At 45.0% G+C, this 13,900-nt stretch overlaps 1 protein-coding gene across 1 annotated transcript in view; it reads right to left on the bottom strand.

Annotated features, from left to right (window-relative positions):
* SLC18A1 (solute carrier family 18 member A1) overlaps window positions 1-13,900 on the bottom strand; it is a 118,157-nt gene that overhangs the window by 88,290 nt on the left and 15,967 nt on the right. The window contains exon 2 of the mRNA XM_075343061.1: window positions 5,706-5,840. Coding sequence (XP_075199176.1) covers window positions 5,706-5,823 — 118 coding nt within the window. The 5' untranslated portion in view covers window positions 5,824-5,840. The remainder of the gene's footprint in view (window positions 1-5,705; window positions 5,841-13,900) is intronic.

Genomic DNA, 13,900 nt, shown 5'->3' with positions numbered 1-13,900 from the left:
GGACCGGACTGGGCGTTGCTGCAGGGACAGGGTCTTGGTGGGCCGAGCAGGGCATCGCTGCGGCGGCCTGAGCTTGGCGGGCTGCACCTGGCGTGGCTGCGGCCTGCTTCAGCGTCGCCGCGCCGGACGCCTCTTCAGGGACCGCGGACGTGGCAGCAGGGGTCGGGGCACTCGCGCTGGCAGGGGCATCACTGGACTCACCCATCGGTGGCAGCATCGGGGTCTGAGTCGTCACCGCCCGGTCTGGCACTCGGCGCGCGGCTCTCTCTTCATAGGCCTGAACCGCCGCGGTCATTCCCAGGAACTCCGCACGTCCCTCTCTGATCAGCCTTCCGACCCTGGCCTCCAGTTGATCGCAGAACTCGGCGAGCTCCCGACACCACCAGGCAGCGGAGCCTGGCTCTGGGTCTCTGCATTCAGACGCCATTTTCTCTAACAACAAGCTGCTGGCTTCTTTTCCGTTCCGCCGTCTCTGGACGCTTCCGCTCTCTCTACAAGCGAGGTCAGAACTCTGCAGGGGATCTCTGGGTAGCCACACCTCTTCGTGGGCGGTAACTTCTCCCAGCGCGGGCTGCTGTTGTTTTTCAGCGCGCTTTTCATGGTGGCAATATGGCGGCGCTTCCAATTTTTCAAGCGGACCGCCCAGGCACATGGTCACCTGTCTGAACAGGTCTAGTCCTTATCCTGTTCGTGACGCCAGATGTCGAGCCCCGGGGACGCTGTATCGGTGCATTACCTTCAGGGACTCCGCTGTCAGTCTGGATCTTGTCACCGGTAGGAAATCTTCTGTTTGCCGTGACGCCACTCTCAGTATTGCGGTCAGTGGGGACCGCCACTGCAGGTTGAGGGTCGCCTGGGGCTGATGGTGTGTGCAGTCAGTTGAGATAGCCTCCTGAGAGTGAGGCAAGCCCCAGGGCCCGGTGTAGGTGTGTAGAACCACAAGGCGCAGAATAACTCCACACAAGCAGGATGTCTTTCAGGGGTTTTACTCATTTCAGATGGCAGGGTGAGTAACCCGGGCGTAGCTGGGATGAACCAGGCTGGAACCAGGTATCCTTCAGGCTGACTTATGATGGTGACTACCGACTCGCCTTCCTTAGCCCTTAGTGGTTTGGGGTAACCCCGACTTTTAGTCCCTATGGGGGTCACCCAGGGAAGTTGCTGAAGCCTCTCTCCCCTTCGGTTGCCGTTTGCTTGTCGCCTGGACCAGATCACTCCAGCTGCTTGCCTCCTGTGAGCTATGGGCCCTAACTGTGGCTACGTGGCTGCGGCTTTTAGGTGTTGTGGTGTGGGCTTTGAGGGCCCCACACCGGCAGGTTTAGCAAGGAAAGGTGGATCTATCCCCGCTCCGGGATCTGCCGCCCGTTTGGGCCTGGTACTCCCTAGCAGTCTCCTTACTTCCCACTCTGTGCTCTCTCTTAGCTGGAGATGGGTTTCGGGTAGCACTCCTAGGTGACCGTTCTCCCCCGTCGGTAGCCACTGCGCGGACGCTGTCAGACTGCAACAGCCCCAGGGGTCTGCTCCTCTCCCGAGCTCCCTGGACTCTGCACTGAACCGGCTCACTGCTCCTCCTCTCCTGTTCTTGCCTACGCCACCTAGCAACCAGGCTCTCCTACCACACCCCTTGAGAGGAGATGGAGGCTTTTGGCCCCCTCCACTATTCCAGTGGAGGTGAAGGCTTTTCCCCCCTCCTGGGGTCCCCAGGGGTCCTCTCAAAGGTACATGTGTGAGACCTGATCACTATGCGCCTGTGTAGTCACACCTCGGTCAGCCTTCTGGATTACCTGTTTGTACTGTCCCCAGCATGGGTGCAGTACTCAGTGGTGCCTGACCAGGTCAGGGGCGCCACAATACTGTCTGCAGGGTTGTGTATCTAATCCTATCCTGTGTGATACTGTTTGCATAGCTGTGTATCTAATCTCCTGTGTGATACTGTCTGCAGAGCTGTGTATCTAATCCTATGTTGTGTGATACTGTCAACTGAGCTGTGTATCTAATCCTCTCCTGTGTGATACTGTCTGCTGAGCTGTGTATCTAATCCTCCTGTGTGATACTGTCTGCAGGGCTTTGTATCTAACCCTATCGTGTGATACTGTCTGCTGAGCTGTGTATCTAATCCTATCCTGTGTGATACTGTCTACTGAGCTGTGTATCTAATCCTTTGCTGTGTGATATGGTCTGCTGAGCTGTGTATCTAATCCTCTCCTGTGTGATACTGTGTGCTGAGCTGTGTATCTAATCCTATCCTGTGTGATACTGTCTGCACAGCTGTGTATCTAATCCTCTCCTGTGTGATACTGTCTGCAGGGCTGTGTATCTAATCCTCTCCTGTGTGATACTGTCTGCTGAGCTGTGTATCTAATCCTTTCCTGTGTGATACTGTCTGCAGGGCTTTGTATCTAATCCTATGTTGTGTGATACTGTGTGCTGAGCTGTGTATCTAATCCTCTGCTGTGTGATACTGTCTGCTGAGCTGTGTATCTAATCGTCTCCTGTGTGATACTGTCTGCTGAGCTGTGTATCTAATCCTATGTTGTGTGATACTGTCTGCTGAGCTGTGTATCTAATCCTCTCCTGTGTGATACTGTCTGCAGGGCTGTGTATCTAATCCTCTCCTGTGTGATACTGTCTGCATAGCTGTGTATCTAATCCTATCGTGTGAAACTGTCTGCTGAGCTGTGTAGCTAATCCTCTCCTGTGTGATACTGTCTGCTGAGCTGTATATCTAATCCTTTCCTGTGTGATACTGTCTGCAGGGCTTTGTATCTAATCCTATGTTGTGTGATACTGTGTGCTGAGCTGTGTATCTAATCCTCTGCTGTGTGATACTGTCTGCTGAGCTGTGTATCTAATCCTCTCCCGTGTGATACTGTCTGCTGAGCTGTGTATCTAATCCTCTGCTGTGTAATATGGTCTGCACTGCTGTGTATCTAATCCTCTCCTGTGTGATACTGTCTGCTGAGCTGTGTATCTAATCCTCTACTCTGTGATATGGTCTGCACTGCTGTGTATCTAATCCTCTGCTGTGTGATATGGTCTGCACTGCTGTGTATCTAATCCTCTCCTGTGTGATACTGTCTGCTGAGCTGTGTATCTAATCCTCTACTCTGTGATATGGTCTGCACTGCTGTGTATCTAATCCTCTCCTGTGTGATACTGTCTGCTGAGCTGTGTATCTAATCCTCCGCTGTGTAATATGGTCTGCACTGCTGTGTATCTAATCCTCTCCTGTGTGATACTGTCTGCTGAGCTGTGTATCTAATCCTCTGCTGTGTGATATGGTCTCCACTGCTGTGTATCTAATCCTCTCCTGTGTGGTACTGTCTGCTGAGCTGTGTATCTAATCCTCTCCTGTGTGGTACTGTCTACTGAGCTGTATCTAATCCTCTGCTTTGTGATATGGTCTGCAGTGCTGTGTATCTAATCCTCTCCTGTGTGATACTGTGTGCTGAGCTGTGTATCTAATCTTAGCCTGTGTTATGGTCTGCTGAGCTGTGTATCTAATCCTATCCTGTATGATACTGTCTGCTGAGCTGTGCATCTAATCCTCCTGTATGATACTGTCTGCCGGGCCATGTATCTAATCCTGTCCTGTGTGATACTCCTGCAGAGCCGTGTATCTAATCCTATCCTGTGTGATACTGTCTGCAGAGCTGTGAATCTAATCCTATCCTGTGTGATACTGTCTGCAGGGCCATGTATCTAATCCTGTCCTGTGTGATACTCCTGCAGAGCCGTGTATCTAATCCTATCCTGTGTGATACTGTCTGCAGGGCCATGTATCTAATCCTGTCCTGTGTGATACTCCTGCAGAGCCGTGTATCTAATCCTATCCTGTGTGATACTGTCTGCAGAGCTGTGAATCTAATCCTATCCTGTGTGATACTGTCTGCAGGGCCATGTATCTAATCCTGTCCTGTGTGATACTCCTGCAGAGCCGTGTATCTAATCCTATCCTGTGTGATACTGTCTGCAGGGCCATGTATCTAATCCTGTCCTGTGTGATACTCCTGCAGAGCCGTGTATCTAATCCTATCCTGTGTGATACTGTCTGCAGAGCTGTGAATCTAATCCTATCCTGTGTGATACTGTCTGCAGGGCCATGTATCTAATCCTGTCCTGTGTGATACTCCTGCAGAGCCGTGTATCTAATCCTATCCTGTGTGATACTGTCTGCAGAGCTGTGAATCTAATCCTATCCTGTGTGATACTGTCTGCAGGGCCATGTATCTAATCCTGTCCTGTGTGATACTCCTGCTGTCCTTGGTGACACTTTAGGCATTTCTGGTCACCAACAAAATGGCTGTGCATTGTGTCCTTACATGTCATTCTCTGTTATCTGTTGTAAACACTCAGATTAGGAGGAGGGAGGCGTGCCATCACGCACAGGAGAGCAGACTCCGCCCACTTTACTGCAGGCTGTAATCTGAGCTTTTTCTACAGTGGAAATTCAGTAGGATTTCAGTAGCTGCTCCCCCTAGTATTTAACAGTGGAAAATATCAAACTTTTTCATTTTTTTTTTTTATTTCGCTCAATTAAAAAAAAATAATATTTAAACTAAACATTAAAACATTATTACTTTACATTTTTTCAGTTATTGGAATCTTTTTTTTTTTTTGACGACACCTTCCCTTTAAGTGGAGAACCTCTTTTGATATCCAGGGTAGTTATTTTGGATTTCACCTCACAACCTGGTGTTCCTAAAGTTCATCATGATAGCAGGGTAGTTATTTCAGAGTTCACCCCATATCCTGGTGTTCCTAAAGCTCATCATAATAGCAGGGTAAGTTCATCGTGATGGCAGGGTAGCTATTTTGGAGTTCACCCCATATCCTGGTGTTCCTACAGTTTATCATGATAGCAAGGTAGATATTTCAGAGTTCACCCCATATCCTGGTGTTCCTACAGTTCATCATAATAGCCGGGTAGTTATTTTGGAGTTCACCCCATATCCTGGTGTTCCTACAGTTCATCATGATGGCAGGGTGGTTATTTCAGAGTTCACCGCATATCCTGGTGTTCCTAAAGTTCATGATGAGAGCAGGGTAGTTATTTTGGAGTTCACCCCATATCCTGGTGTTCCTAAAGTTCATGATGAGAGCAGGGTAGTTATTTTGGAGTTCACCCCATATCCTGGTGTTCCTAAAGTTCATGATGAGAGCAGGGTAGTTATTTTGGAGTTCACCCCATATCCTGGTGTTCCTAAAGTTCACCACATTAGCAGGATAGATATTTTGAAGTTCACCCCATATCCTGGAGTTCCTAAAGTTCACCCTGATAATGGGTAGATAACTTTATTACACAAGTGACCTCCATTATCCACCACTCTATCTCATTACACATGTAGTTTTCTAAGGCGAGACTATCTGATCATATTTTTCTGTAGCAGAATGCACAAGTTCGGGAAGCCCCTATCATTTCCGTACGGTCACCTTTAATTTAAATGTATGAGTTATATGACATGTGTTGTCTGTTTTTCAGGGTCATTTGGGGGAACAATGCTTTCAAGGACCCCTAATTTGTGTATTTTTGGAGGTCGTCACATACTCACTAAACTTTAATGGAGAAATGGAATGTCGTGAAGTTTTAAATGTTCTAAGACCCATAAATGCAGAAGTGATAAAGGCACATATACCACCTTTAAGATGGGGATACCCCTTTAATAAACATGAGTAACATCTCACGAGGAAGGAGACTGACATACCAACCACTGTGAAAAGCATATTATCCACCAGCAGAGCTACAAAAACTACAGCAAGGACGACATGTTTGGAGCCCTTCTTCTCGTTCAGCCACCGGCATGGCCCACACTCCATCATCATAGCACCGCAGGGAATACCTTTCAGAAAAAAAAGGAAAAATATGTTTACCAAGAATTTTTATCACTGGTCATATTTATATTTTAAAGGGGCTGTCCTCTTGTAACTGTTTTTAGCCCATAGTTCAATGTTGTAAAAAATAAGAAGCTGAGCTTCAACTACCCTCCCCGGGTGCAGCCATACCTTTCCGCCGCTGCTCCCATCTTTGTTGATTGGCTGCAGCCATGATGTCACAACAACAATATTGCAGCCAACGTTGATTGGCTTCAGTGCTCCCAATGGGACAATACCACTGCAGCCGATCAACAAAGACTGGATCAACAAAGACTGAGTAAAACTAGTTCAAAGGTGACACGACCTTAAAGTCACACATTTCTATAAACACCCTGCAAAGTAATTAGAGAGGTTGTCTTGTCTTGTGCTGAATGTCTGCAGTCCCTCTATGTGACATTGAAATCTTTTTTTAAAACATTTTTTTGGAGAGGAATTAAAAAAACACAGAAATTCCACAATTATTTTTCAGGATTTGTTTTTACAACATTCACATGTTAAATCTATTCTGGAAGTCGGTCAGTACAAATTAATACTAAATGAATTTTTTTTTTTTTTGTTTTGTTTTTTTTCATCATTTTCTTAAATTTTGTCCAGTACTTTTTTTAAATCACTTGTATTTGTGTCAACATATTTTTGGGAACAAGATTTTTTTTTTTAAGAGAGCTTTTTTTGTGAGATGAGCTGCTGCTTTGGAGACATAGGTCTTTCTGTGTTGAATAATTTCCATCTTATTCTTGAAGGTTGGATGAATAATGCCTTATTTTATAGTACCTGTCATTACCTGTCACAGTCATCGGGGAGAGAGCTGGGGACAGGGGCTCCTAGACTGGCCCTCAGACTAGGGTACCCTAGCTATCCCTTCTCTCAGAGTTACCTCTGAAGGTGAGGATGTCTGCGCCGCCTTCCTTGCCCTGCTCCTGACAAGCCCTGGTCTTATACCCCCTCCCCCAACCCCTGGAGAGAGCTGGGGCAAGAGTCATAAAGCCAACAGAAATAGACAAACATGGGAAACCAAAACTCTATCTCTTGGAGCACACACAGATGTAAAAGACAGTAAGAGCTTAAGAAGAAAATAAGAGCAGGGAGGAAACAACAAGAAAACAGGAGAACTCCACAATAACTCCAAGAAGAAAGCAATACCATCATCAGCAGGACTGAGGCACAACAGCACACAGACCAACATAGCAGTAAGCTATAGTCGGCATGGGAAGACAGATTCCACCATCTTAAAAAGGTGGGGAGCAAATATATAGTTTTCCAACAACATGTGATCCCAGAGGTAACCAGCAGGGAAGAAGAGGTTAAAGGCCCCGTCACACACAGAGATAAATCTTTGGCAGAGCTGTGGTTGCAGTGAAATCATGGACATATTGTTCCATTTGTACACAGCCACAAACCTGGCACTGATTGTCCACAATTTCACTGCAACCACAGATCTGCCAAAGATTTATCTCTGTGTGTAAAGTGGCCTTAACTCTTGCTAGCCTGAGCATTAAACATAGTTTGGAGTGTCAGAATTTGAAGTGTAAACAGCATCTCATGCCACCGTGACACTCTGCAAGTTTAGAGCAAACGTCCATGAAACATTACCCTTGTGGTGGAATAATTATGTGTATGTTTGAAAGAGTACCTGTCATACAAACCACGGACAGTATGAATCAAAGCCTGGTTGTGCAATTGTAGGCTTTTCTCTGAAACGTTCCGGTGTTTCAGAAAAAACATAGTTTGAAGAGCCTATCAGAAACTATAAAGGAACAGCTGACAAATGACTAGTTCGGAACCGCCACCAGTTGACTTCTTGCCTCTCGGCTTCAGTTGACTGACAAGACTCATCCATGCGTGTACTCGGGACAGACCAGTCGAGTCTTCATACTATGTTTTCTTTGAAACACTGGAGTGTTTCAGAGTAGAATATATCAGGCTGCAAATATTCTGCCAGGCTCTGGATTTATGCTGCTCGTGGTTTGGGCAGCATGAATTTTTATGACAGTTTCCCTTTAAATATTTGTTATTCATGGTAAAACATTTTGTAAGGGAAAAATAACATTTTTTTATTTATATTTACTTTGGATTTTAATTAAAAAAATTGTGATTTTTTTTGACCATGCAAATTTTTTTCTTTATGTAGGGGTGTGGCCCCTATGAAAGGATGAGAACGCTATGACTTTAAGACACGGTGCTCCCCTGTGTTCTGTGGACTAGTCGGCAGAGTCGGTACTCATCTCTGGACTGTGCGGTCGGACTAACCCTGCCCAAAAAGTGCGGGAAGTGAAAGACGTTCCCAGCTGCCCTGGAAGGAGAGTGCACACTGACGAACCACCCAAGCATCACAGCATCAAGCTCCTGGGAGTGGACTTGCCCCCACAACGGTTCCAGGAGTCTTTTACTGATGTGCACACCTGTTAGTTTACCGTAGAGCTCAATAGCTAGAGTGCGGTAGCCGTGCGGTACGATTAGCAGAGGCCAGTTAAGTTATTATTTTAGTGCAGTTGTAAGCTAATTCTTTTCGTAAAGTTTCCCCTGTATTGATACCTGTGATATCGGGGGTGAGGCCGTGTTGGTGTGGCCCAGCTAGAACCTGCAGTGCTGTTGCCAAACTATAATTCATCGTTGACTTATCTGTATAATTCTTGTCTATTAATAAAGCTGTTCCTTTGCTTCTGCAACCTCGCCTCCTGTACTGTAATTGGACTCTGCCTGGCGGTGGTTTCTTTGCTTCCGCTACATTTACATAAATGCATATGGGAAATATTACAAAAATATAAAAAAATATTAAAAATAAATCACCAAAATTTACACATTGCACTAGCATCCTGCATCCCTATCAGAAACGCTATAATGTTAAATTAACCCTCCATGCTGCCCCTGTCTGGGTTTATTAGCCTCAATCTCAATAAGGAAGGCAATTACCTGATAATCGCCTTTTTCCTAGTTTATAATTTTTGCCCCATTGCTGTACTGGAAATCATTTCTCTATGCAGTGGCTTCCTGATCAGCCTGTGCTGTGCTTGTATTATACATGTCAATCACTCCGGGGGAGCAGAGCTGCAGTGGGAGGGAGCAGTAGCCTGAACCAATCATGAGACAGGAGGTGTGTCTCAGACTACCACAGACTCCCTGCCTGTAGACATTGTAGCTAAGTTGTTGTCACTTATCACAGCTTGGCCCAAATGGTGATGAGTAGAGATGGGCGAACCCACAGATGTTCGCATTTGGCGTTTCCGGACGGACTTTAAAAAAAAATCCAGTTCGTGACTGGACTTGAACCTGAACATCTACCAAGACACCGATCCCCATATAAGTCTATGCAGACCCGTACATTGTGCTGTAAAATAGCGGTAGAAAGGGCTAAGTGAATTAGAGAAGGACAGTCATACTTACCAAATCTCCTGTATGACTGTAACACTGCTTCCGGGTCCACTCATTAACCCTCATACATATTCACTGCTTCCCCCACCCACTGTCAGTCACGTCTGTGATTGGTTGCAATCAGACCACGCCCCCACCCTGTGTGATAGCATCTGTGATTGCTTGGATTCACAGATGCTGTCTGCGTCCCTATAATGGTGTAAAAATAAATAAATAAATTGGCATGGCAGATAAAGCAGATGCCTACAGGCTGCAGCCCCCAGCTGTATGCTTATCTTGGCCATGTATTAAAATAAGAGGGACCCTATATGGCTCTTTTTAAATTATTTAAATAAATAATATTAAAAAGTGACCTGCGGTTCATCCATCCCCCCAATTTTGATACCCAGCCATGATAAAGCCTACAGCTGGGGGCTGGTATTCTCAGGCTGGGGAGGCCCATAGCTATTGGGCCCTCCAGCCTAAAAATAGCAGCCTGCAGCCACTCAGAATTGTTGTATCCATTAGATGCGACAATCACAGCACTTTACCTTTTTTTATCCCGATTGACCTGGTGCGGAGGCAATTGAAGTTATGTTATGGACAAGCTTATGAACTATTATGAGTATATAAGAGTTATATGGAGATATCCAAAAAGAACAGGATTTTAAATGGTGTTTGAACTGTACCACACATATACCTCTTTATTATAAGACTCAGACAGTCAGAGTCTTGTCACAAGTGAATCATGCTGACATTGCTTAATATAAATGAGGAACCAAGCACATTACAGTAAATTGTATATCACAGAATAAGCTGTTCTATTTTATCCAATAGGAGACATGTTACGTATTCTTGGCACCTAGCCAATAACTCTGTTTAAATGTTTGTCCAACTTCCGGATTAAATCAGTCTTACTTTCTATTCATATCCGAGTACGTCTCTGGTGTGTGTGAAAAAGAGTGGTATGCATGCTACCACAATTGACTCATAATTTGGACTGCAGACAGTTTAAGGTAGATGCACGATTATTAGATTGCATCACAGTAAATATATGGCCAACATTAACAGTGGCGCCCAACAAACCTTAGGACGGAGTCTGGATGACGGATGGCCATGCTGACATCTTGATTCGAAAGGCAACTACGCGAGAGGGGATGGAGATGCGCACTCCAAATGCAGGTGAGACAATTTGTCTAATCTCACCTTGCAAACCTCATGCGTGTACTTGCATTTAGAAAGGGGGGTTGGGCTGTCCCAGTCTAGACACCTAATGACCGCCATCTCGCGTGAGATAAGCCGTCGTAAGAGATCCCACACCAAGGTGGTCACGTTCACCTTAAGCTGTCTGTATAAATGTAATTCTAAATCACGTAATGTAATGTGGTTTTGGGTTTTTGTCTGCTCTTTGGAGAAAGCAGAAGTTCCAAGTTTCGTTTTTCTCTGAGTTAACGGTAGAGGAAAAAGGAAGAAGTTGTGATATACGCTGGTTATATGGAGATATATATATATATATATATATATATATATATACACAGTTAGGTCCAGAAATATTTGGACAGTGACACAATTTTCGCGAGTTGGGCTCTGCATGCCACCACATTGGATTTAAAATGAAATCTCTACAACAGAATTCAAGTGCAGATTGTAACGTTTAATTTGAAGGTTTGAACAAAAATATCTGATAGAAATTGTAGGAATTGTACACATTTCTTTACAAACACTCCACATTTTAGGAGGTCAAAAGTAATTGGACAATTAAACCAAATCCAAACAAAATATTTTTATTTTCAATATTTTGTTGCGAATCCTTTGGAGGCAATCACTGCCTTAAGTCTGGAACCCATGGACATCACCAAAGGCTGGGTTTCCTCCTTAATGGTTTGCCAGGCCTTTACAGCCGCAGCCTTCAGGTCTTGCTTGTTTGTGGGTCTTTCCGTCTTAAGTCTGGATTTGAGCAAGTGAAATGCATGCTCAATTGGGTTAAGATCTGGTGATTGACTTGGCCATTGCAGAATGTTCCACTTTTTTGCACTCATGAACTCCTGGGTAGCTTTGGCTGTATGCTTGGGGTCATTGTCCATCTGTACTATGAAGCGCCGTCCGATCAACTTTGCGGCATTTGGCTGAATCTGGGCTGAAAGTATATCCCGGTACACTTCAGAATTCATCCGGCTACTCTTGTCGCTGTTATGTCATCAATAAACACAAGTGACCCAGTGCCATTGAAAGCCATGCATGCCCATGCCATCACGTTGCCTCCACCATGTTTTACAGAGGATGTGGTGGGCCTTGGATCATGTGCCGTTCCCTTTCTTCTCCAAACTTTTTTCTTCCCATCATTCTGGTACAGGTTGATCTTTGTCTCATCTGTCCATAGAATACTTTTCCAGAACTGAGCTGGCTTCATGAGGTGTTTTTCAGCAAATTTAACTCTGGCCTGTCTATTTTTGGAATTGATGAATGGTTTGCATCTAGATGTGAACCCTTTGTATTTACTTTCATGGAGTCTTCTCTTTACTGTTGACTTAGAGACAGATACACCTACTTCACTGAGAGTGTTCTGGACTTCAATTGATGTTGTGAACGGGTTCTTCTTCACCAAATAAAGTATGTGGCGATCATCCACCACTGTTGTCATCCGTGGACGCCCAGGCCTTTTTGAGTTCCCAAGCTCACCAGTCAATTCCTTTTTTCTCAGAATGTACCCGACTGTTGATTTTGCTACTCCAAGCATGTCTGCTGTCTCTCTGATGGATTTTTTCTTTTTTTTCAGCCTCAGGATGTTCTGCTTCACCTCAATTGAGAGTTCCTTAGACCGCATGTTGTCTGGTCACAGCAACAACTTCCAAATGCAAAACCACACACCTGTAATCAACCCCAGACCTTTTAACTACTTCATTGATTACAGGTTAACGAGGGAGACGCCTTCAGAGTTAATTGCAGCCCTTAGAGTCCCTTGTCCAATTACTTTTGGTCCCTTGAAAAAGAGGAGGCTATGCATTACAGAGCTATGATTCCTAAACCCTTTCTCCGATTTGGATGTGAAAACTCTCATATTGCAGCTGGGAGTGTGCACTTTCAGCCTATATTATATATATAATTGTATTTCTGAACATGTTTTTGTAAACAGCTAAAATAACAAAACTTGTGTCACTGTCCAAATATTTCTGGCCCTGACTGTATATATATATATATGGTTATATGTGCAGGTGAGATCAGCCACTTGGATGGTATATATAGTGTCCTTATTATGTCATTGTGTTTACCTGTTGAAACCTGTTGAAGCGTGTGGTTGTTTGAAGCAAGCAGAGGTAGTTACGTGCTACTTATGGAAAACAGGAAGTCCTGTGCTTTGTTCGCTTATGCCAGAAATGAGGAAGTGTCACGGTGAATAGCAGCAGAATTAATTGAAACTTGTACTTTGTAAGGAAAACGTTAACTGTTTATGTAAGGGATGGTATAAAAAGGTATACTGTTGGTATATACCGATGTGTGGCGTGTCATCAATAGTCGATAATTGATAAGGCTGAGGGCCAGGTACAGAGTTATGGTAAGAGCCCTGACTGTATCCTGGTACGTCTCCCACAGAGAGGAGACGATAAGGGGGGTTGACTTTGGTTTTGGCCAGTACAGAGTTATGGTAAGAGCCCTGACTGTATCTGGTGGAATTTGATGTGTTCTCCACGATCCTAGGTAGGAGGAACATTGGCAGAATCCCTTGACTTTGGTCTTAATCAGTGTTATTGATGTTCTGGATGGACCGTTCTCATGTGGTTAATGTAGTGTTAACAGAGTTTACTAGTACTTGAAGTAATATATAGTGAGGGTGAATTTAGTTTCTATAACCCACGTGACACTTCTTCCTAGAAGCGATAGGACAACCTGTTCGAGGTGTGGACTGAGATAGGAGTTTGGGTATTCTGTGGATGTGTATAGTTGCTGGTCCAGGAGAGGAAGTGCACTACGGCACAGACCAGACATCCAGGTTGACGTATTAGTTTTAGATTGTTTACCCTTTTGAATATGGGGTCTAATCATTCCACACCGGTCAAGTTAACGGCAGAAGAGAAGCAAGAATGGAAAGATGTCTTGTTAAATAAGCGAGGGATTTTGAAAGATAAAGATCTCCTTATGGATGCTGAGGCATGGTATAGAATGTCAAAAGATGTTAGAAAATTGGCATGGAAAAAGCAATGGGATGGAGATAGTAGATATTTCTATATTGCACCAGCTCAGAAAATGGCATCTCAGGAAATGGCCAAGCCCATTAGAAAGCAACGCCCACCACCCTAAATGTCATCCCCAGAGGGTTGGACTTGTGCGTTTTGTCTAACTCAAAATCCTGATTGGCATGAAACTTGTGCAGTGTGTGGGGTCCCACATCCACGTAAGCCCATCCCATTATTTCCTGTCGTGAATGCGGAGGGCATGCCCTATGCCCCGCCCTCCCTAGCCTCCCCAGACTTCATTTCAGGTCGGGCTGCACCTAGTTCCCTTTTCCAGCCATCTTAAGTCCCAAGGCTACTGGCCTATTTGTTGCTGGAGCAACAGAAGCCACCGAGGGGGGGCAGGAAGATGACAATGATTTTACATCCACCCCACCACCAAAACTGTCCCCAGAAGAGACCAAACCCACAATCTCCAGCTATAGAGATAAACCACAGGTGCTGTCCTT

This window comes from Anomaloglossus baeobatrachus, chromosome 4 (assembly GCF_048569485.1).
Source record: "Anomaloglossus baeobatrachus isolate aAnoBae1 chromosome 4, aAnoBae1.hap1, whole genome shotgun sequence".
NCBI lineage: Eukaryota > Metazoa > Chordata > Amphibia > Anura > Aromobatidae > Anomaloglossus > Anomaloglossus baeobatrachus.
This window is presented reverse-complemented; position numbering and strand designations above follow the sequence as displayed.